This window comes from Malaclemys terrapin, chromosome 1 (genome assembly GCF_027887155.1).
Source record: "Malaclemys terrapin pileata isolate rMalTer1 chromosome 1, rMalTer1.hap1, whole genome shotgun sequence".
Taxonomy (NCBI): domain Eukaryota; kingdom Metazoa; phylum Chordata; order Testudines; family Emydidae; genus Malaclemys; species Malaclemys terrapin.
In genome coordinates this window covers 83,664,682-83,690,058 of record NC_071505.1, presented here as the reverse complement: position 1 = coordinate 83,690,058, position 25,377 = coordinate 83,664,682, and the positions used below count along the sequence as shown (strand labels likewise).

At 45.1% G+C, this 25,377-nt stretch overlaps 1 protein-coding gene across 3 annotated transcripts in view; it reads right to left on the bottom strand.

Moving 5' to 3' along the window:
* CFAP54 (cilia and flagella associated protein 54) overlaps nucleotides 1-25,377 on the bottom strand; it is a 216,749-nt gene that overhangs the window by 145,942 nt on the left and 45,430 nt on the right. For 2 of the 3 annotated variants that reach the window (XM_054028552.1, XM_054028545.1), the window contains 4 exons: nucleotides 14,088-14,216; nucleotides 9,639-9,786; nucleotides 7,776-7,853; nucleotides 7,541-7,662 (listed from right to left, as the gene is read on the bottom strand). In XM_054028552.1, coding sequence (XP_053884527.1) covers nucleotides 7,541-7,662; nucleotides 7,776-7,853; nucleotides 9,639-9,786; nucleotides 14,088-14,216 — 477 coding nt within the window. The remainder of the gene's footprint in view (nucleotides 1-7,540; nucleotides 7,663-7,775; nucleotides 7,854-9,638; nucleotides 9,787-14,087; nucleotides 14,217-25,377) is intronic. The other variant, XM_054028538.1, reaches the window with a different exon arrangement.

Genomic DNA, 25,377 nt, shown 5'->3' with positions numbered 1-25,377 from the left:
CTCGACCAGTGCTGTGATGACTTGTGTGAGAACAGGACCTCCACCTGGGCCGAGATGAGGATCGGTGCGGTATGGTAAGTGATGCCACAAGCCAGACTGGTGCCATGAGTCCGACTGGTGCCACGAGTTCGAGCATCTTCGTGAGATGGATCAGTGCCAGGACTCAAAGCGGTGCCTCCTTGTTGGTGCTGGAGAGTGACGCCTTGGAGATGCAGGCGGACGCAATATTGCTGGCTTGCCTCGGGATGGTGCCACCTTTGGTGGAGGGCCGGGGACTGCGGTGCCATCATGGCAATAAGGTTCCTTGTGGGGTCAGAGGTGTCTGGGGTGGATGGTAGCCCCACCTCTTCCACCACATGGCTTGGGGAGTCCAATGGCACTGAACTCAACCATCCCCTTTCTGGGACCGAAGTTGACAGTGCCAGCTCCAAAGCTCTCTGCGCCAGGTGCTCCTCCCTGGGATGCGCCCCATTGGCCAACTCCAAAGGAGTGGGACTCGAAGGCAGAGATCCACTCCTACCCTGCTTCCTGTGCTGCTTCTGTGGCGCCGGGAAATGGGACCGGTGCTGGACAGTTCCCAACGACTTCGGCACTGGGGAGCAGCAGTGCCGCGCATCTCTGTGCCAGAGTCCTTCTGCGGTGCCGCTTCTCCCATGGACGCAGCGCGTCACACCAATGAACTTGGTGCCAGATCTTGCCGTGCCAAGGCGGATTGCGGTCTCAGAGCTGCCTCCATAAACTACAACTAACACTAAAGCTACAGCAAACTGAAAAACTAGGAGATCAAGAGGAGAACTTGCAAAGCAAGCCACCGCAGTTCCAACGACCGTCACTGGCGCCAGGTCGGCAGGGTCATATATTGAGCGCCATGGAGGCGCCACTCCTGGGGACTTCACAGCTGACCCGAGGGGTGCTGCTAGGGGAAAAACTTTCCGAAGACTGTGCATGCAGCACCTATACACCTAACTGAAATCGATATAAGCAAGCACTTGAAGAACGTTTGGTTTGTTGCAACATGCAGCCAGTGTCCAGTGCAGAAGAAGACTAAAGCTAGCTCCCAGAATAAAAGAAATATTGATTTTGCTGGTGAAACTTGTTCCTCTGGGAGGAGGAATAACCTGAATTCTTCACAGACTGAGGTCTCCCTTTGGTACCCTCTACCCCCATAGAAATTTAAATTTATTTAATTTAGAAGGGCAGGCAAGAGGTTTCAGAAGTGAGATGAGTCCAAGGGTAGGCTAAGGAGGGTCTAACCCAAGATTTTGGTTAAATCAAGGGAATCCTATAACCCAGAAGTTCTCAAACTGTGGGTCGGGATCCCAAAGTGGGTTGCAACCCTGTTTAATGGTGTTGCCAAAGCTGGCTTAAACTTGCTGGGGTGCAGGACCAAAGCAAAAGCTCCACCGCCCAGGGCCCAAGCTGAAGCCTGAGGACTTTAGCCCTGGGTGGCAGGGCTCAGGTTATAGGCCTCTTGCCCTGGGCAGAAGCCTTAGGCTTTGGCCCCCCATGCAGCGGAGCTCAGGTGGGTTCAGGCTTCAGTCTCCCATCCTGGGCTGGTGTAGTAGTTTTTGTTGTCAGAAGGGGGTCGCAGTGCAATGAAGTTTGAGAACCCTTGCGATAACCCAACACTGGACCCAGTTAAATGCCAGTACATGACAGATGGGTGAGCATATAGTGCCCCTCTCCAGTGTTAAGTTAATACATAAGAACATAACATAAGAACATAAGAAAGGCAGTACCGGGTCAGACCAAAGGTCCATCTAGCTCAGTATCCTGCCTACCGACAGTGGCCAATGCCAGGTGCCCCAGAGGGAGTGAACCTAACAGGCAATGATCAAGTGATCTCTCTCCTGCCATCCATCTCCATCCTCTGACAGACAGAGGCTAGGGACACCATTCCTTACCCATCCTGGCTAATAGCCATTAATGGACTTAACCACCATGAATTTATCCAGTTCTCTTTTAAACTCTGTTATAGTCCTAGCCTTCACAACCTTCTCAGGTAAGGAGTTCCACAAGTTGACTGTGCGCTGCGTGAAGAAGAACTTCCTTTTATTTGTTTTAAACCTGCTGCCTATTAATTTCATTTGATGACCCCTAGTTCTTGTATTTTGGGAATAAGTAAATAACTTTTCCTTATCCACTTTCTCCGCATCACTCATGATTTTATATACCTCTATAATATCCCCCCTTAGTTTCCTCTTTTCCATACAGTTGCACCCTGCCACTTAAATCTATCCTCTGTCTGATTTCAGTCACCTACATGTCCTGACCAATAAAGTTATGTTGCATCAGTGTTTTTGAGAAGCAGTATTGCTCATCCCAGGAAAGGGTGAGTTTTGGACACGAGACCAGGTTCTCTGAGAACAGGATAGGAACTCAGCATATTCATGCTTCCATAATGACAACTATTAGTAATGGTCTGAAGAGAAAAATTTCACATGCTTATTCCCTCTTTAAAATTGATAGCACTCAAATGACAAAGTGGTTTAAAATGTACTTAATTCTCAACTGCTACAAATTTAAGACATTTCTCAGTATTGAAATGTTCCTCAGAATTCAATAAAAACTGTTTTCAAAAGAGAAATAAACCCCAATGAAAATTGAAGAAAATGCTCTAATACAATGAAATTTGAAGATCAAGTAAAAGGCCATTAGCACAGGCATTATCACTTGAGTGACCCATATCACACACAGAGTAACAGACTATTAGTGTCTCCTATATTTAGTTTTCCTAACACTTTTCATTATAAAAGATTCTGTTGAAATCTTTTTGTGAGAAGTTTTAACACCACTTTTGTTTGCAGCAGACCTTTGAAATTCAGTAGTCAGAAAGCTCTGGGGGGAGGGGGGGTTCTTTGTCCCATAGAATTTTACTCAGGTTTGATTATAAATTTTTTGAAAGTTGCCATTCACCTTCTTATTTGTGCCATCAGTAAAATTTTGGCAGCTTGACAAGATAACAACTAAACTTGAATATTCTAATCTAAAGTTTGGTCCCGGCTGCCATAGCAGACACTGCACTAGGAATCCTGGAGCACAGAGCCTGTCCAGGAGTGAGGATAGAGACAGCTAGTCTGGGCCGGGCTCCCCTTGGGTGCACCACATGGGAAAGGAGCATCCCCCCAACCTCCCAAGTAGGTGATGACAGAAAGAGTGAGGAAGGACTTCCCCTTACAAATTTTCCATGCAGACCGAGCATGTATCTGCAGTGGCCTATCAGACTATCTGGGAGGACCATTCCCACCCGACCTCTCAGTGCAGGAGGCAGGGCCGGATTAACTTTTTGTGGCCCGGCGCCAAACATATTTGTGGGCCCCCTGGGGAATGAAGGGGCCAGGGGCAAGAGCACAGCGGGCAGGGTGGATTTGATTGAAATGATGAAGAATTCCTAGTCAGGAAGTCTTGATTTAATCATGGTTTTCTACATAAAAGTTCATTGTTGTTGGTTGTTATAACCTTAATACATATTCTTCACAACTCAGAGATAGATGTAGGTTTCATTTTTAGAAGGTACACACTATACATTTTTAAATAGTGATTTATTTTGAAAACTTTTCAGATGAGTTTTACAGCTGTATCAGAAAATGAATGACTGTTTGGTTATTTCATTTACCAAAGGTAATTGAGCAGACGTTTAGGAATGCATTGGGAGGTGAACTATCTCCAATTCCACAGGTTAATCATTAATATTTGGAGGATTTTCTTGCCATGCTGTATTAGGAGGAGAACATCACCAGACAGACATTTAAATTGTTTTATTTAACTAAAACAACAATGTTAAGTATTCTGGATTTTTTTCTTCAACAGCAAACATAATATTTTAACAAAAAAGCCTATGTCCCTCGGTTCTCACATTTATCTCCAGACTTCTTCTCTTTGTCCAGATCTACTCTGCCCCCAACAATCTTCTATTCATTGAACTTTTTGAAACTTCGCACTTTTAGAGAGAGGTAAGGGATTGACTCTGTGTACACAAATTTGCAGAGGGACAATAGAGTTGACGTCTGTTATTTCTCACCTCTATATATTAATATATTTATTTTAAAACATTTTTGCTGTTAACAAGCATGTTAGCTCTGGAGACACAAATCCACAGTTTGAGAACTGCAAGACTAAGCATCTCTGATGGTATCTTCTAGACTGAGCACTGAGTCCCATTGGGTAGATAGAAAGATTAACCTAAATAATCTATAGAGAAGCCTGTGGAACCCCATAAGATTGGGTCCCTAATCCATGAACTATTAGAACTCATTTATTCATACCCACTTTCTGATGAAGTGGGTATTCACCCACGAAAGCTTATGCTCCAATACGTCTGTTAGTCTATAAGGTGCCACAGGACTCTTTGTCGCTTTTTAGAGATCCAGACTAACATGGCTACCCCTCTGATACTTGACTACATGAATATATTGTCTCATACTAGAATTTAGAATTAGAATTTATAATCCCTATTCCATGATGAGATATAATGTATCTTAATTAAAACTATCTTTAGATAGGTTTTTTTCCTCAAAAAGTATTTTATCAAAAAAATCCGATTTTTTTTTTAAAAATCATTGATTTGTATCCACCCTGACAGGGGGCATGGTGGGGGGGGGGAGGGAAGATTGGTCCCCAGCTGGAGTGAGGTAGGGGCCAGGGCAAGAGTACAGCGGGGCATGGTGGGTGGGGCGAGATTGGTTCCCAGCTGGAGCGAGGCAGGGGCCAGGGGCAAGATGAGCACAGTGGGGCATGGGGGGAGCATTAGTCCCTGCTGACTGGAGCAAGACAGGGGCTGGGGGCAAAAGCACAGCGGGGAGGGAGCTAGGGTTGGTCCCTGGAGGAAGGGAGGGGCTGGGGATAAACTGCAAGCGCAGCAGGGCTGGAAAGGGGGTAAACAGGATTCCCCCCACCCCTGCCCACTTAGAGCATGTACCTAACTTCTCCCTGGTTCTAGCCCATTCTCTTCGTCTCTCTCTGCACTGAGCAGCCCTGGGAATGTTCTTAATGTTTTCTCTGAATACTGTGTGGATGCCTCAGTTTCCCCTATGCATTTCTTAAGTATCTAGGTGGTGGGATAAGGGTGTGTGATTGTTGCAGAGCCCTGGGCAGGTGTGATGCTGTCTGCACAGATAATGGCTGACAGGGGTGCAGGGTCTGGCCAGGAGTTAGGGTGAAGGAGGGGGCTCAGGGTTGGGGCAGGAGGTTGGGGTATGGAGCGCTTACCTGGGGCAACTCCTGTTTGGTGCAAGAGGTGCAGGTAGGAATGTGGGTGTGTGTGCAGGAACTCCTGCTTGGTGCTCAGGGTGGGGGGTTGTGATGTGGGGGGGGTGCAGGAGTCAGGGCTGGGGTCATGTGTGTGTGTGTGTGAGGGGGGTGCAGGAGTCAGGGCAGAGGGCTGGAGGTGTGGGCTGGGGTCATGGGGGTGCTCCCAGCCCCCTGCCCTGAGCGGGTCACAGCAGGGGTCTGAGGGGTTATGCCCCGATTCCACCCCCTTCCCGAAGGCCCCGCCCCCGCCTCTTCTCCACCTCCTCCCCGAGCAGCAAGCACACTGTGGCCCCGCTCCTCCCCTTCCCTCACACCGGCAAACAGCTGTTTGGTGGCAGGGGAAGCGCTGGGAGGGGGAGGGGGAGGGGCAGGAACGCGGCATGCTCCGCGGAAGAGGCGGGGCGGGGGGAGCTGGCTGCTGGCGGAGACTGCCCTGCAGCAGGAGCTGGCAGGACCAAGCTTCTGCCCCCTATCCCTGCAGGAGAGAGCGGGAGGGCAGAGAAGAGTGGGCTGGGCTGGGCCGGAGGCTGCATGGGCCCAGCACCATGGCGCCAGTGGCACCGTGGTAAACCCCATACTGGCAGGAGGGAGATAAGAGAGAGAGAGAGAGGGCTCAGTCTCCCTTCCACCTTCCCCCCCCCCATCTCAGCACATGGCCCATATAACAGGGTGGCTTGTCCCATGAGCCAGAGAGCCTGAGGCTAAAACAACCCTAAATACAGGATGAGCCCAACCTGAGAGCGATCTAGTGTTTCCCCTATAAAGGGCAGCTGAAAGCTACAGTGAAGTGGCAAAGTTCAAGAAGTTGAAAGGAGTGAGAAAGGCTCCTGCAGGGAAGACCCTGATATCAGAAAAGTGGAGTAGTAAGAACCAAGAGGCTGAACTCCAGCCAAATAAAGCCTGGGAGTGACTGTGATAGGACCCAGCTCTGGGAAGGAGGGTTGGGAATCTCTACTTAAGAGGAGAGAGACTTTGAATAGGATTGGGGCCTGGATGGCCAATATGTACCCAGAGGACTAAATACATTGGACCCCTAGAAAGGTAGTAATTTAATTATCTTTGGACTGAGTGCAGGGAAACAGTGACCTCTGGCCACGAGTGGGTGCTCAGGAAATAGCCCAGCCCAGTTACACCCCACCAGCCAGCCCACTTCCCCACTCACCCACATGCACCAGCTTTCTCCGTCTGCTAGCTAGGAGGTTGCACAGGCAACCTTAATTCTTACATTCCTAACTCTTGAGTACCTAACTTGCAAATCTAAGTAACATTCTTTTTACCTACCTTTCTGGTGTGTGATAGATACACAGGAAGAGAGAAGAATGTATAATAGTGTAGTATCAAATAAAGTCTTTACCAGCCTTTGCTTGGGATGGCCACATTACTCAAAAATGGTGGAACTATAGGTCCTCATGGCCAAGTTGCTGGTAAATCTTCATATCACCGCACCCCATTTTGTGTTCTGCCATATACCACATATTTTACAGAAAAAATAGTTTAAAATATTTCTAGAGTGTTTTAAAAATCTTATTAGGACCACTTTTTGTATTCTTTTATCTGTAAAGCCAGGTGTTTTTGTTACCATGGTCCAACAGTCTGGGACTGAAAGGACGAGAAAAATAACTAACATTTTAGAAACTTCTAAAAATGACAGAAAATATATTTTCTAATATAGTCACAAGTTTTAGAGCCCAATACTCCAAGGCTAGAAACAAGTACTGTATTTCACTGACAGAGGATACTAATGGATAGGAATTGGGGCAAAGGCCATTGCAGTCAATGGAAAGATTCCAAATGACTTCAATGGGCTCTGGATCAGGCATGCAATGCACTCACCCCTATGAGTTGAAAAATACCAAGCCATACACCTGTCATTGATCCAGGACTGAACATACCTCATTTTGAATCTCCACCCAATGTAGTTTTAGAAGAAAATCCTACATTTGGGACAAGAAAGATTTGGGGAGATCTGCAGAGCTGGCTCAGAGCCGCAGGATTTGTGCCTGGAGGGCTTGGCCTCCAGACAATCCATGATATTTAGGGATGAAACAAATGCCCATTTCAAAAACACTTCTTTCCCTTTCCTTCTACTCCTCCCTCCATCCCACCTCATGGAATGCTTCAGGGTAAATTCTGCAACAGGGTTTTAATGTTGACTTCAAGTTCACCAGATCCCTTCCTTTTGGGTGTTTTTGCAGAACGAAATAATCCAGTCCTCAGTTACATGGAATGTGAAAAACTGATATTTTAAAGGGTACTTCAGAAATTTCACAATAAAAATCATTTATATTACCTCAAGGAGGTGCTTTTGGGAAGAACTGGCTGATCCTTTAGGGAACATCAATACAGCCTTTTGCATCAGGAAGATAGCTTTGGATAACTTATTCTTTTTAATTTTATTCATTATATCTGATTCTGTAAAACAGATATATTGTTAAACAAGTGATATAATAAGAATTCTCAAATATTTACCCATTTTATAGCAATAATACACTAAGCTTTTTAATCAATACATTAATATGCATTACCTGTGAAGAGATGAAGGCAATTTACATCTTTCCCAGGAGACTTGGTAGACTTGAGATTTTTGCCATCCATTTGAACACCTATATGGAAAGAAAACGCTTCATCATCTTGCTCATTAGGATGTCCCTGTTGAAGAGTACTATAAGAGGATTTATAGGTAGTTCTGTGTCTGAATTCCTCCTCTGACAATAGCTGCTCCTCTAAATATTCCATCCCCCTATCCCTGCCATCCTTAGGAGCACTTCTAGCTCATGGGGAAAGAAGGATCTTATGTTATCTAGTGTGACAAAGTCAGTCCTGAAAGATATAAGACTGTGGTCAGGGCTGTCCTTAGGATTTATGAGGCCCTATGCAGTATTATTAAACTGGTGCCCTATACTCAACTGAAGGCGATCCCCAACCAGCACTGCTGACCCCAGTGTGTTGTGGGGGCACAGCCACGACCCCCACCTGCGAACCCCCAGAACCTCCCCATTGTTGACATACACCAAGCTTCATGTGTGACAGTAGCTCAAGGCAGGCTTCGCGCTGTCACATGGGGGCTGCATCTTGCCAGAGCCCACGGCCCTTCTGCATCCCCTAGTCACTCCTGGCTCACCACAAGCATTTTGACAGGAAGTACCAAGAAGTAATAACAACAACAACACGTGTGTGTGTGTGTGTGTGTGTGTGTGTGTATATATATATATATGAATGAGAGAGAGAGCCAGTGCATGTGAGAGAGACAGAGAGAGAGCCTGTGTGTGTGTGTGTGTGTGTGTGTGTGTGTGTGTGTGTGTGTGTGTGTGTGTGTGTGTGTGTGTGTGTGTGTGTATATATATATATATATATGACTGTGTGTTGGGGCTCTGTGTTACAGTGTGTGTTGGGGACAATCTGTATTGGGGAACTGTGACCCATGAGAGCCAGTCTGTGTGAGTGAGAGTGTGTGGAAAGTGAGAGAGACTTAACTAGAGATACCTGAGGCCAATTAAGGGCTGCTAGTGACCTTTAAAAACTCTTCCGGTGAAAGAGAGGAGCCAGCATATTACGGTAACAGCCCAGAGAGGGGAAAGGGGAAAATATTTCTGTTTGTGTTGGGAGTTTGGGTTTTTTCCCCGTTTTAAGAGAACTTCTTGGGCCTAGCCTGCAGCCAACCATGTAAATAAGGAAAAATAAAATCACAGTGAAGAGAAAACCCCTCCAGAGTCAGACTGATTTACTCCAGGCCCCTACACTGTCCAAGGGAGAAACACTGAGGCTGACAAGGTGAAGGAGGTACCCTACCACACTAGGATTTCATGGGAAATCCCAAAGTGCAAGATTTATAGTGTCTTTTAAATATTCAAAAATGGACCAAGCAAAATGGTTCTTTGGGGCCTTCTATACCAGAGTGGGAGAACAGGTTGCTTGCTAACATCGAGTAGATAAGGATAAATTGGTAGCATAGAAATTGAGACTACAAATAGTATAAAATAAATTATTCAAATCCACTTTGAGAGAGAGAGAGAGAGAGATAAAGTGTATACTACAGATGATCCATCTACAGAGCTTCTTCCTTCTTTTCTTTTAATGAAATTACAGCAATTTGCAATACAATTGAAATCATGTAACTCATTGTCTAGGAGCCAAATCCTGGAGTCCTTGTTAAGGTTTAATTCCCACTGATGTAACTGAGTACAGATTAAAGACTACAGGATATTGTTTGATAAACAGACATTAATCTCAACATCTTATTTCTGATTGTGAGTGAAATATAAACTGCCCCAAATTTGCTGCATTTTACAAGCATGAATAAACTTTTATGACTTAAATAACATTACAAAAATATACTAACGCACAGATTAATCCAACTGTGAAAGTTACTTAGCTTTATTAAACCTTACCTTGTTTCATGTTAAGAAGTTTCACAGCGACTCTGTGTTGAGCCTGAATAAGCTCCAAGTGTAAATCCATCACAAAATTGTTTCCTGGGGCTGGCTTATCATTACCATATGCTGAAGAAGCATTCAGATTTTGGCCATTTGAATTCTTCTGATTAAAAGGAAGCATTAATTAAGCAAATACTGATTTAAAATAAGCTGTTTTAATATATTTATTTTGAAATTACTAATAAGAAAATTACTAATTCAGTATGTTGAGGAAGTTTCAGCAATTTGCCATAACTATGTAAATCACAAATATTCAGAAATTCATTCTCTCTACAATAGTCAAAAGCATAATCAATAGTAAAGTATAATACACAGACACAGGTAAGAAATATAACAAGGATTTCTGAATCTTACAATCAGAAGTCACAAAAATATACTCAAATGAACTATCTACATCAAAAACAATATAGTTCTATCCGTTGTCAACTACCCTACAATAGGTTATGGAAATAATAGATGCTGTTCACATCAGGGAAATGATCGTTTTCAACATGCCTTTTATGTAGGATGTGCGGAGATGATGTGTTTTACAATGTTTATGAGCCAAATCTACTGGAGGAAAAATATAATCAGAAAAATGTGAATGATAATTTGGAATCATTTAAGAACTTACTAGAAGCCCAGAAAGCCACAGTTGAGGAAGAATGCAATGCTGGTTAAAAAAACTGAGCTGGTTTAGAGTAGAAGTGAAGGCAGCTATAAATAAATAAATACAGAAATAAATATAAACAAATGGAGGAAGTGGGAGGTGGATAGTAATGAATACAAATCAGAAGCTAAGAACTGTGGAAAATTGTTAACGGAAGCAAAGAGACATAAAGAGAAATCTGTGGCCAGCAGAGTTAAGGACAACAGGATTTTTTAAAAATGTATTAGGAATTAAAAGAATCCTAACAATGGCAGTGATCCATTAATAGATGGAAATGGTACAATTATCAATAATAATGCAGAAAAGGCAGAGTGTTCAATAAATATTTCTGTTCTGAATTTGGGGAAAACAAATTATATAGTTTCTACATAAGGTGATGATAACACTCTTTTCATTCCACTAGTATCTCTGGAGGATGTTAAGCAGAAGCTTCTAAAGTCAAATTTTTTAAATCAGCAGGTCCAAATAACTTGTATCCACGAGTTTTAAAAGAGCTGGCTGAGGAGCTCGCTGGACCATTAACGTTGATTTTAAATAAGTCTTGGAGCACTGGGGAGGTTCCAGAAGAATGGAACAAAGCTAATGTTGTGCCAATTTTAAAAAAAAGGTAAATGGGATGCCCTGGGTAATTATAGGTCTGTCAGCCTGACATAGATCCCAGGCAAGATAATGGAATGGCTGAGACAAGACTTTATTAATTAATTAATCATTAATCAAGAAGAATTCCATGGGTTTATGGAAAACAGATCCTGTCAAACTAGATATCTTTTTTTAGGAGATTACAAGTTTGGTTGAGAAAAGTAATAGTATTGATATAATAGACTTCTGTAAGGTGTTTGATTTGGTACTGCACAACATTTTGATTAAAAAACTAAAACGATATAAAATTAACATGGCACACATTAAATGGATTAAAAACTGGTGAACTAATAGGTCTCAAAATGTAATTGTAAACAGTGAATCATCATCGAGCTTGTGTGTTTCCAGTGGAGTCCTGCAGGGATTGGTTCTTAGCCCTATGCTATTTAAAACATTTTATCAACGATCTGGAAGAAAACATAAAATCATCACTGTTAAAGTTTGCAGTTGACACAAAATTTGAGGGGAGTGATAAATAATGAAGAAGACAGGTCCCTGATTCCGAGCAATGTGCATCACTTGGTAAACTGGGCACAAGCAAACAATATGAGTTTTAATATGCCCAAATGTAAATATATACATCTAGGAACAAAGCATGTAGGCCATACTTATACAATGGGGGACTCTACCCTGGGAAGCAGTGTCTCTGAAAAAAATCAGGGGATTGTGGTGGATAATCAGCTGAACATAAGCTCCTAATGTGATAATGTGACTAGATGAGCTAATGCGATCCAGGGATTCATAAACAGGGGAAACTTAAATAGGAGTAGAGAGGTAATTGTACCTCTATATTTGGCACTGGTAGGACTACATCTGGAATACTGTGTCCAGTTCTGTTGTCCACAATTCAAAAAGGATGTTAATAAATTGGAGAGGGTTCAGAGAAGAGTCACAAGAATGAGTCCAGTGATGGACTCAAGGAGTTCAATTTGTTTAGCTTAACAAAGAGAAGCTTAAGGGGTGACTTGATTACAGTCTATAAGTATCTACAGGGGAACAAATATTGAATAATGGAGTCTTCAATCTAGTGGAGAAAGATATAACATGATCCAACGGCTGGAAGTTAAAGACACATTAAGACTGGAAATAAGGTGTAAATTTTTAACAGTGGATTAACCATTAATTAACCATTGGAACAATTTACCAAGGGTCATGATAGATTCTCCATCACTGACAATTTTTAAATCAAGATGGGATGTTCTTCTAAAAGATCTGCTCTAGGAGTTATTTCGGGGAAGTTCTATGGTCTGTCTTATACAGGAGGTCAGACTAGTCCAGTGCTGGGCAACCTGCAGGCCATGGCCCGTCAGGGTAATCTGCTGGCAGGCCGCAAAACAGTTTGTTTACATTGACCATCTGCAGGCATGGGCGTCTGCAGCTCCCAGTAGCCGTGGTTCACCGTTCCCGGCCAATGGAAGGTGTGGGAAGCAGCAGCCAGCACGTCCCTGCGACCCGCGCCGCTGCCCGCAGCTCCCATTGGCCAGAAATGGCGAACCGCAGCCACTGGGAGCTGCAGGCGGCCGTGCCTGCAGATGGTCAATGTAAACAAACTGTCTCGCGGCTCACCAGCAGATTACCCAGACTGGCCGCAGGTTGCCCACCACTGGACTAGATGATCACAATGGTTCCTTCTGGCCTTGGAATCTATGAATCTGTGAAATGGGTGCCACAATTTCCAAGTGTAAACACAGCCTGGGTTTCTAATTTAATCAAATCCCATTGTATTATCTACAAATCTTGTTCTAATTTGTCTTTTTGAATAGAATCATAGAACTGGAAGGGACCTTGAGAGGTCATCTAGTCCAGTTCCCTGCACTCGTGTCAGGACTAAGTATTATCTAGACCATTCCTGACAGGTGTTTGTCTAACCTGCTCTTCAAAATCTTCAATGATGTAGACTCCACAACCTCCCTAGGCAATTTATTCCAGTGTTTAATCACCCTGACAGTTAGGAAGTTTTTCCTAATGTCCAACCTAAACCTCCCTTGCTTCAGTAGAAACCCATTGCTTCCCATCCTATCCTCAAAGGTTGGGGTGGGGGGGATTTCTCCCTTCTCCCTGCAACAACCTTTTACATACTTGAAAACTGTTATCATGTCTCCTCTCAGTCTTCTCTTTTCCAGTCTAAACAAACCCAATTTTTCCAATCTTTCCTCAGAGGTCATGTTTTCTAGACCTTTAATCATTTTTGTCGCTCTTCTTTGGACTCTCTGCAATTTGTCCACATCCTTTCTGAAATGTGGTGCCCAGAACTGGACACAATACTCCAGCTGAGGCCTAATCAGCGCAGATTAGTGCGGAAGAATTACTTCTCATGTCTTGCTTACAACACTACTGCTAATACATCCCAGAATGATGTTCGCTTTTTTTGCAATGGCATTACGCTTTTGACTCAAATTTAGCTTGTGGTCCACTATGACCACCAGATCCCTTTCCACAGTACTCCTTCCTAGGCAGTCATTTCCCATTTTGTATGTGTGCAACTGATTGTTCCTTCCTAAATGGAATACTTTGCATTTGTCCTTATTGAATTTCATCCTATTTACTTCAGACCACTTCTCCAGCTCTTCCAGATCATTTTGAATTTTAATCCTATTCTCCAAAGCACTTGCAACCCCTCCCAGCTTGGTATCATCCGCAATATTTATAAGTGTACTCTCTATGCCATTATCTAATTCATTGATGAAGATATTGAACAGAACCAGACCCAGAACTGATCTCTGGGGGACCCCACTCATTATGCCCTTCTAGCATGACTGTGAACCACTGATAACTATTTCTGGGAACTGTTTTCCAACCAGTTTTGCACCTACCTTAGAGTAGCTCCATCTAGGTTGCATTTCCCTAGTTTATGAGAAGGTTATGTGAGACAGTATCAAAAGCTTTACTGAAGTCAAGATATACCATGTCTACCGCTTCCCCCCATCCACAAGGCTTGTTACCCTGTCAAAGAAAGCTATCAGGTTGGTTTGACACAATTTGTTTTTGACAAATCCATGCTGACTGTTATTTATCAACTTATTGTCTTCTAGATGTTTGCAAATTGATTGCTAAATTATTTGCTCCATTACCTTTCCGGGTACAGAAGTTAAGCTGATTGGTCTGTAATACTTTACCTTTGTACAATAGGTATCAAGTACTGATTTTCCATCTGGTAAAATGGTCATTAAGCGAGACATGTTCATTCCATTAATTGCTTTTTCAAGATTTTCATAAGCAAAATGTAACTGTTCTGCAGGGCTTTTCTGAAATAAATTTACATACAAATAAACTAAGAGTAGCGCTAACAGCTACATTATATATTATGGCAAGCAAAGTGCAATCATTTTTTGTTGTTGCTATTAAGGTCCAATCATATTCTCCTTAGACAGACAATATTCCCATTGGTTTCACATGCTAATTTTGAAATTTTAAAGTTCAGCCATTTATCAGTTAATGGTAAATATGTATATTTTCATTCACATATAACTAAAAATGTACACGGACAGATTCTCCTGAAATTTTCTAAAACAACATTCAAATCCGCAAAGGCAAATTTCTCAAAATATGTTTACAACAGAGGTGAAATCTCAACCATAAGTTTAGTATTCCCTAGCAGCAGTTTTACAATATTCTATTAAAAAAAAAAAAAAAAAAAAAGGTTTCAGAAGCAAGCGTTCTAAAGTTAGGATATTGCAGTGTTAAGGATGCTCCCTGTGCATATGCATTCAGATATGGGGCCAGATTTATAAATATATTTAGGCATTTATTTGGATTTTCAAAAGCATCTATGTGCCTAAAGTCATTGATTTCAAGTTAGGCACCTAGGTGCTTTTCAAAATGCCTATTATGTGCCTAAATACCTTTTAAAATCTGGCCCATAGCCCTTAAATTACCTAATGACATATTATATCTCAAATAATACAATATAATACCATATAGCTTTTTGTCCTATAGGGCTTAGTAATGGAACTTGAATGGTCTCTTGATATAGAGTTTTTTTAACATGAAATTTTCTAGATTTCTTTAAAAGAAAAAATGCCATAATCTGGAAGTATTTGCCTGCACAGCACTGCAATGCCCTGAACTGCACAAGGGTGCACTCTGAACAAGGTAAGGGCTTCAGTGAAGTTATGATTCATTCCCACACAACTTACAAAACAGTCGCCTTCGAGGGTCTCACTGAATGAAGCAAGAACCCCATACTGGACATCTTTTATGCTAATTAAATGGATTAAATTTGGTAGATCCCAAAAGAATCAAATTACTAATCCTCTCCAAAATCTTAAAGCTGGTCCCATGCACTGCGATCACACCTGTGGAACTGGATAAGGTCACTTCTCCCTTCCCCTTTTCTCCCTCCCTGCTACTATGCATAGACCTGGGGGGCAGTGCCACTTTAAAACAAGAACACAGACCACCTGTGTGAGTTTGCGCCAATGAGCGGATGGGGGGCAGGACAGGGAACAGCTACTGGCAGGTTCGAGGAGAGAACAAAAGAAAAGGCAGAGGAGAAGCAGGGGCACTGAGCTGGGGCACAGACTGAGACAGGATGCAGAATTGGAATCAGGAGCTGGTTGGAGGAGAATGAGCTGCTTGCAAAAAGGGACTCTCACAGATGCACAACCTGGAGCTAACAGGATGGCTGCAATCACACTGCAAGACCCACCAGTTTGAGCTCACAATGCAGGTGCCAGTATCAGGAGCTAACTCTGACCCCCTAGAAGGGACAGTTGTTGTTTGTACAGAGACATGTGGCTGGGACCCAGGACTCCTACTCAATCCAGGGAACCCTACTTTACAAGTGCATCACGAATAGGATTTGGGAAGTTTAAGAAGGAACCCTTGGGGACAATGTTGGGAAGCCGGCTACATCATGAGGAGGTGCTCCCAAGGGAGGGTAGCTTTAAACAGGGGACCATGATGGCGCGGGATCAAACCCTGCAGGGACAATCACTAGGCCCAACACCCAACTGGGAACAATCCAGATTCATCAGCAAGTGTCTAATCGTTCCCATCAACTTCAATGGTGTGTGGATAGACACGAGTTTCCAGGGGAGTTCTATGGCACTGGCAGCCATAGGACATATCAACTCCTCCCAACAACTGGGTTTGGCTAGTTGCTGGGAATGGACTCAGCATTCCCTATGTTGGGTACATGCTTGCCAACTAGGCTCTGAGACACTTTGCCAACAGGGGATCACTGTAAGTGAAACTGATAACCACACCCTGCCCCCTGTTGTTCTATGCATGTACCTGCTCCATTACTGCTATAATGAACTTCTAAAGGCACTGCAAGGTCATTAACCCTGGATACCCTGCAGGGAAAAGGGTGTGGTAGAACACCAATAGAGAAATACAGAAGTACCAATGCTTCCCCAACATGCATGGAAAGGCTAAGATCTGGGACACTCGCCCTCTGAGAATAGAACCAGATACCAAGACCGTCCTTATGTGTAAGACAAAGACTGACGTAAAGGCAAAGATTATAACACCCCAGTAGAACCCTACCCTGACACCAGTGCAAACCTGATCATGGTGGCCTGTAGCTTGGCCACTGTCAAGAAAGGGGTGCTGTCAGGAGAGTCCTGAACCAAGCCCATCAGCCCATAAGATTGTACCACAATCAGGGCATTGCACAGGTCCTCTGCCTTGACTACGCAGCTGTGGCAATTCCCAACGAGAGACCAGAGGCTGGGAATGCACCTATTGCCTTGCAGAGTAGCATTAGCGAAGGTTCAGGAGGCCTGGCTCCAGGAGATAGATATGGGCAATGAGGAGATTACCACAGAACAGAGAAAGCATCTGACTTGGAAACATTCTGCCACCTTCTCCAAGCACCTGGCCAACTTTGGGTGTGTGACCCTGTGATGGGCTGTCCACCCTACACAAGGTTTTAAGGGGTTTAGGTGGCTAGGTGGGCCAATTAACTCCATAGGCTGCATCTGGAAGAGGAGCCAGGGAACAGGAATTAATTAGAGATAAAATTCAGCTGGATAGAAACACGAGGAGCCTGTATAAAGCCCAGTAGCTGGGACTAGAAGGGAGCTGCGGAGAGAAAGAGGCTGCAGTCACTCTCAGGGTGAGAGAAGGAAAGATAGGAAGTAGCCCAGGTATACAGCAGTAAGGTTCAATCTTGTTGTAGGGTCTCTGGACTGGAACCCAGTGTAGAGGGTGGGCATGGGTTCCCCTACCAGCCACTGGGCAATGGTGTCATTGAGGGGCAGTGAGAGGAAAGACTGCCTGGAACAGCGGGTCCCAAGAAACTTTGATACCCTGGAAGGGATGGACTACAGTGACTAGAAGTAGTCAAGTCTGAAGACAGTAGACTGACAGAATGAACAACTGCACGCGGGACGTCGGCCTGGCAAAGCTAATGCCCAGACATGGCCAGAAGGAGGCGCTCCACAGTGAGTAGAGCACCCTGTGACAGACTCATATCCAGCATCTGATTGCCACCAACCACTCCCTGATCCAAGAGAGGTTCCAGATGGCCCCACTTGCCTTATATCAACCAATAAAAGAGATGCTCAATGAAATGAAAGAAACAGGTATTATCAGAGAAAGCTACAGTCCATGGACTGCCCCCATTGTCCTGGTAAAGAAAAAAAAAGAGAGGGAAACTCCGCTTCTCTGTGGACTAATGGAAACTCAACCAAGTTATGTATAAGGACCACTCCCCTACACAGAGGAAGCATTGACTGCCCTTAAATACGCCTCCCTATTCTCCATCATTGAGCTAGCTTGTGGGTATTGGCGGGTACCAATGACATCAGAGGACCAGGGAAAAAATGGCCTTCATTACCCCCATAGGACTCTATGAATTCAGGCACAGGCCATTTAGCCTCTGCAACACTCCAGGAACATTCCAGCAGCTGGTGGAGCATTGCCCGGGTAGTGAGAAAAAAATGGTTATTTACCTGCTGTTGTGCACATATGTATTCCGCTGCTGATGGTGTTTGTGTACCTAGGGCACTCAACTCAGAGACTTTTGCCAGCAGTAACACTAAGTGATACATGCACCCCATCTCTCCTCATGGTCTCAGGCAAGGGCAGAAAAGGGGTGTGGCTGCCACCTCCCTCTCTTTTCCTTTGCACCACTGTATGTCATGTCTAAGGTAGCGGGAAAGATGAAAGGCCTGTGGAATGTATAGGTGCACTACACATCTCGAAGAACAACAGTTAAAAAATAAGCAATTATTTTTTCTCCTTTAAGTCATTGTGCACCTATACGTTCCACTACAGGTGATTCATCAGCCCCTTAGAGGTAGAGGGCCTTCAGATCATCTGAACAGAAATTGTAATGCCGATTTGCCAAAATTGGCACCGTTACAAGAGGTTTGAGTAATGGCATAATGAGCTAAAAAATATGTACAGATGACCATGTTACTGCCTTGCAGATATCAGCTATGGGAACATTGCTCAGAAAGGCTGATGAAGTTGACTGAGCCCTGGTGGGAGTGAACCATTATGCTCAGTGGAGGAGAAACTTGAGCAAGATTGTAGTAGAGCTTAATGAAATCAGAAATCCAATGTGAGATTCACTGGGTTGTCACTACATAGAGCCTGGGAGAAGTCCTGAAGGATGTAGTGCAGTCAGGTAGCATGCCAAATCTCCATGAACATCGAAGGTATGAAATATTTCTTCAGCTTTAGAAGAATGGGGTTTCAGAAAAAAATCACTGGCAAATTAATAGTTTGATTCATTTGGAAATCTGGCACTACCTTAAGCATAAACTTAAGGGGTAGCTTAAGGGAAATCTTGTCTTTGTCAAAAACTATGAACGGAGGATCACATAAGAGAGCATGAAGTTCTGAAATCCCCATAGCAGAATTGATTGCCACCTGAAAAGCTGTTTTCATAAACAATAGTGAGGTTGTAGCTATAGGCTTGAAGGGGGGTGGTTCCTATGAGTTTGATGAGGATTACACTGAGATCCCATACAGGTACAGGATCAGTCACAGGATGGTAATTGTTGAGTAGACCTTTCAAGAATTGGGAAATGAGAGGGTAAGAGAAAATGGAAAACCCATTTACTTGCAGCTGTAACACAGAAATGGAAGCCAGGTGACCTCTCAAAAAACTAACTGAAAGGTCTGGTGATTTCAGGTGCTAACGTACAGTCTAGCATATACATAACTTCCATGTGATAGGGCGATAAATGTTGAGATCATGTCCAAATTGAAAAACTCTTCCACTTTGCTACATACATGGCTCTAGTGTATTCTTTTCTGCTGATCATCAAGATGGTCTGAACCACTTGGGTGCACAATTTCTCCTGAGAATTCAACCAGAGATCATCCATGCATAAAATGGAGAGATTGGAGGTTAGGATGTAGAGACTTGCCTTGGTTCTGGGACAGAAGATCTTCAACTAATGGTAAAATTATTGGCAACTAGACAGAAAGCTGATGTAGGGCCAGGAACCAATATTGTCTTAACCACACCCATACAATAAAAATCAATGTTCTTCTGTTTCTTTTCAGCTTCCTTAGTACCCTCAGAATGAGAGGAACTGGAGGGAATGCATGTAGGAGATGACTGGATCATGGAAGAAGAAAGGCATCCATGATGGAACTCAGACTGTGGCCTGCCTTGAGCAAAATCTCGTGCACTTGTTGTTCAGGTTGGTCGCAAACCAGTCTATTGCTGGGTTTCCTGAGTGGTGGGAGTTCTGAAGGAGAATGGTCCTTCCTGATTGACCACTCATGTTGATGTACAAAAACCCTGCTGATGGAATCTGCAACTGTTTCTCTCACTCCTGGAAGGTGAAAAGCCTTCAGAGAAACATAATGAATGAACAAATTCCACATGAGGGTTGCCTCCTGGCACTGTTGAGGTGATCTTGCACCTCTCTGCTTGTTAAGATAAAACATGGCGGAGGTGTTGACTTTAAGAATTTGTATCACATAGTTCTCGATGGTAGACATAAACATCTTGCTGGCCTGAACAGCTCAGACCTCTAGCACATTCATATGGAGCGAAACTTCGTGGCATGATCAAAGAGTTTGTTTCTAGAGTTGACCAAAATGGGCTCCCCAGACTTTGGTATATGCATCTGTTACACTGGTCTACAATTTTTGAGAAGTCGGCTGCTTCAGAGATAAAATGTGCTATTTATTATGTATTTTGATGTGCTGAATTCAAATATGACAATTAAAACAACTGATTGGCTACTGTTTAAGATATTTAAGTTTTTACATTTTACGTCTATGTATATTGTGTAGATAGTAGAGTTTTAATCATAAATTGTAAACCTAGGTCTTTTCATGTGTTTATGGTTGCTTTACATGATAATATTTCACCTGTCCTGTTTATGTAACACTTTAAAAATCAGCAAAAGGGTTATATAAATAAAATTTATTATGAAACAAAAGGCAAAAAACTATTCTGTACATAGTTTAGTCCTATTCAGTGTCTACTCGGCGCTTCTTGGCTTGTCTCTTGTATTCATTAAATGGAGCATCTCTTGTCACTGTCCAGCAATAGTCTGCAAGCATTGATGGGCTCCATTTGCCCTGATAGCGTTTCTCCATTGTTGCAATGTCCTGGTGAAATCGCTCGCCATGCTCGTCGCTCACTGCTCCGCGGTTCGGTGGAAAAAAAATCTAGAGGAGAGTGCAAAAAATGTATCTTTAGTGACATGTTGCAACCAAGGCTTTTGTATGCCTTGAGGAGGTTTTCCACCAACAACCTGTAGTTGTCTGCCTTGTTGTTTCCGAGAAAATGTATTGCCACTAACTGGAAGGCTTTCCATGCCGTCTTTTCCTTGCCACGCAGTGCATGGTCAAATGCATCATCTCAAAGAAGTTCACAAATCTGAGGACCAACAAAGACACCTTCCTTTATCTTAGCTTCACTTAACCTTGGAAATTTTCCATGGAGGTACTTGAAAGCTGCTTGTGTTTTGTCAATGGCCTTGACAAAGTTCTTCATCAGACCCAGCTTGATGTGTAAGGGTGGTAACAAAATCTTCCTTGATTCAACAAGTGGTGGATGCTGAACACTTTTCCTCCCAGGCTCCAATGACTGTCAGAGTGGCCAATCCTTCTTGATGTAGTGGGAATCTCTTGCACGACTATCCCATTTGCAGAGAAAACAGCAGTACTTTGTGTATCCAGTCTGCAGACCAAGCAAGAGAGCAACAACCTTCAAATTGCCACAAAGCTGCCACTGATAGTTTATGCACCTCAAAAGTTGTTTCATGTTGTCATAGGTTTCCTTCATATGGACTGCATGACCAACTGGAATTGATGGCAAAACATTGCCATTATGCAGTAAAACAGCTTTAAGACTCGTCTTCGATGAATCAATGAACAGTCTCCACTCATCTGGATCGTGAACGATGTTGAGGGTTGCCATCACACCATCGATGTTGTTGCAGGCTACAAGATCACCTTCCATGAAGAAGAATGGGACAAGATCCTTTTGACGGTCACGGAACATGGAAACCCTAACATCACCTGCCAGGAGATTCCACTGCTGTAGTCTGGAGCCCAACAGCTCTGCCTTACTCTTCGGTAGTTCCAAATCCCTGACAAGGTCATTCAGTTCACCTTGTGTTCTGAGGTGTGGTTCAGAGGAGGAGGATAGGAGAAAATGTGGGTCCTGTGACATAGATGGTTCAGGACCAGAAGTTTCATCCTCTTCCTCGTCTGACTCAAGTGAGAATTATTCTGGTGCATCAGGAACCAGCAATCCTTCTCCGTGGGGTACTGGGCGTATAGCTGATGGAATGTTTGGATAATGCACAGTCTACTTTTTCTTCTTTGACACACCTTTCCTAACTGGAGGCACCATGCAGAAGTAACAATTGCTGGTATGATGTGTTGGCTCTCTCCAAATCATTGGCACTGCAAAAGGCATAGATTTCCTTTTCCTGTTCAACCACTGGTGAAGATTTGTTGCACAAGTGTTGCAGCATATGTGTGGGGCCCACCTTTTGTCCTGATCTCCAATTTTGCAGCCAAAATAAAGGTGATAGGCTTTCTTAACCATAGTGGTTATACTGCGTTTTTGTGATGCAAAAGTCACTTCACCACAAACATAGCAGAAGTTATCTGCACTGTTCACACAAGTACGAGGCATCTCTGCTCACTTTTGCTAAATAGAAATGTGTCCCTTTGCAAAATCAAACACTGACAAATAAGAGAGCACGACACTATGATTTCTAGAGCTGATATAGGGCAATTTGTTCAGCAGAGTGATGTAAGCTTCATTATGATTGTATCATCCATGACTTCTAGGAATAACAGGATGCAATTCATATCATGTATGACGCAATACCAGCTTCAGATTGCACCATTCATTGTTTTGCCTAAAAAGCAAGTACTGTCCAAACCCAGTCATAGATTTATTCATAGATCCAGTCAAAGATGTATTTTAGTCATTTCTGGTTTAAATTGAGATCCCTTCCCTTTATAACTCACTTATCCTCTACCATTCCCAAGTCAAGGGTCATATATACTGACCCAATAGCATATCTTGAAAACTAAAGCCAATCAACAATTTTAAGCATCATTTTCGTTCTCAGTGATCCAGAATTAGTAAAGTTTGACAATATTTATTTCAGAAGCATTTTGGCTGTAGAGCAGTGTTATCAGAGTTATATTCAGTTTTGGGGACAAAAACGGACCTCTTTGGCACACATAATGGGGATCCAGACACAAAATCAAGAGACTGAAGCATTTGTGCAGAAACACAAATCCACAAGTCCAAAGAGTGGTTGGACGGACAACATACCTAATAGATCCAGACTGGGCCAGCTCCAGGCACCAGGCACCCAAGCATATGCTTGGGGCGGCACCTGGTAAGGGGCGGCGGGGGGAGCACGGCGCAGCATTCCGCGGGGGGGGCGGGCTCCGGTTGCGCGGGGCTCGGCGAGGGGGCGGCGCGGGCGCGGGCTCCGGCGGCGCGGCGCTCGGCGGAGGGGGCAGCGCGGGGCTCGGCGCTCGGGGGGGGGGGGTTCCGGCGTGCGGCGCTCGGTGGGGGTGCAGTGCAGGCGCGGCGCTGGAGGGGGGTTCCGGTGGCGCTTGGCAGGGGGCGGGCTCCGGCGGCGTGGCGCTGGGGGGGGCGCGGGGCTTGGCACTCGGGGGGGGTTCCGGCGGCGCTCGGCGCGGGGGGGGGGGCAGGCTCCAGCGCTCGGCGGGGGGGCCGCGCGGCGCTCGGCGGGGAGGCTCGGGGGCGGCGCTTTTTTTTGCTGCTTGGGGCAGCAAAAAAGCTAGAGCCGGCCCTGGATCCAGACCTATAGACAGTGAAATTGAAGTCTGGCATGCAGAGTTACGTATCGGCATGGGGCTATGTAACCCAAGAGCTGAAAGCTAACATGCACTGTTGTCTTAAGGTTGGAGTTGAGGCTTCCAGAAAGGAAAGCTATAGATTGATACCTTCCCTTTAGAAAGTAAGTTATGGCGGTTCTGGCAATGAGGTCTGCTCCAATGAAGGTTATGCACTGTGTTGGTTGTAATTGTGATTTGTCCAAATTTAGTTTCAGGCCCAGATGGGAGAACAGTCGTCTTATGACTAGGATGCAGTTTTGCACCTAGTCACTTGATGCTCCACAAAAGGACAGTTACCTGTTCCATAACTGGCATTCTTAGAGATGTGTAACTCAGGTGTATTCCACAGTAGGTGTGCATGCTCGCCACGTGCACCGGTGCCGGAAGTTTTTCCCTTAGCAGTACCCGTACTGGGGGAGTGCCACTGTGACCCCTTGAGTGGCGCCTCTATACCACGCTATAAGGGGAGCTGTGCACTCCTCCCACTCTCGATTCCTTCTTGCAGGACAACTCCAACAGAGGGGAAGGGCAGGATGTGGAATACACCAGAGCAACACATCTCGAAGAACGTCAGTTACGGAACAGGTAACTGTCCTTTCTTCTTCAAGTGATTGCTCATATGTATTCCACAGTAGGTGATTCCAAGCTATCCCTGTTGGAGGTGGATAGGAATTCACAATAGACCGGGACGGAGTATCGCCCTGCTGAACCCGGCGTCACCCTAGAGTGGGAAACGATCGCGTAATGCGAAGGAAACGTGTGACTTGAGGCCCAAGTGGCCGCTCTACAAATGTCTTGGATCGGGACATGGGCTATGAAGGCAGCTGATGAGGCCTGAGCCCTTGTTGAGTGTGCCCTAACGATTGGTGGCGGGGGAACCCCTGCCAGGTCATAGCACGTGCGTATACACAAGGTAATCCAGCAGGAAAGACACTGGGTGGAGATAGGTTGCCCCTTCACCCGCTCAGCCGAGGCAACAAAAAGCTGTGAGGATTTCTGGAATGGTTTGGTCCGATCCAGGTAAAATACCAGCGACAAGGTTCTCACGGTTCCATCCCCGATACTGGCTTCCCTTCAGTGGTGTGGAGGTGGCGTTCCTCGTTGGAGGAATGGGGTTTAGGACAGAGCATGGGGAAAAAGATGTTCTGATCCATATGGAAGGTGGAGACCACCTTCAGGAGGAACGCCAGGTGTGGGCGAATCTGGACCTTATCCCTGTGGAACACCATATAGGGGGGTTCCGAGGTCAAGGCCCTGAGTTCCAAGACACGGCGGGCCAACGTGATTGCTACAAGGAAGGCCACCTTCCATGAGAGGTGAGACCAGGAACACGTGGCCAGGGATTCAAAGGAAGGACCCGTGAGTCGTGACAAAACCAAGTTCAGGTCCCATTGTGGCATGGGGGGGGGAAGGGTCTAGCGTATGGGAACGAACGGTCAAGGCCCTTCAGGAAGCGGGAGGTCATAGAGTGGGAGAAGACCGAGTGCCCTTCCACCGGCGGGTGGAAGGCCGATATGGCCGCTAGGTGTACCCTGACTGAGGCGGGTGCCAGTCCTTGGGTCCTAAGGGACAGGAGGTAGTCCAGGATAAGCTGGAGAGGTGCGGAGGAGGAGGAGGAGGAGACTCCCCGCTCACTCACCCACTTGGAGAACCTGGACCACTTCGCCATGTTTGTACGGTGTGTGGACGGCTTCCTGCTTTCCAGGAGGACCCGCCTTACCCACTCCAAACACCTGCTCTCCTCCTCGTCTAGCCACAGAGCAACAACGCTGTCAGGTGGATCGTGGCTAGATTGGGATGGAGGAGGTGGCCCCCATCCTGGGAGAGGTGGTCCGGGCGAAGCGGCAGCGTCCTCGGGGGGGCCGCCAAGAGGCGAAGGAGGGTCCCATACCAGTGTTGCTGGGCCCACGCCAGGGCTATGAGGATGACTCTCACCTTGTTTGCTTTTACCTTTTGCAGGACTTTGTCGATGAGGGGGAACGGTGGGAAAGCGTGAAGGAGCCGGCCCGACAACCGCAGGAGGAACGCATCAGAGATCGCGCCCCTCCCCATCACTCCCTGGAGCAGAACTGGGGGCAATGACAGTTCTGGCGGGTTGCAAAGAGATCGACCTGGGGAACTCCCCACTCTCGGAAGAGCCGGTGAGCG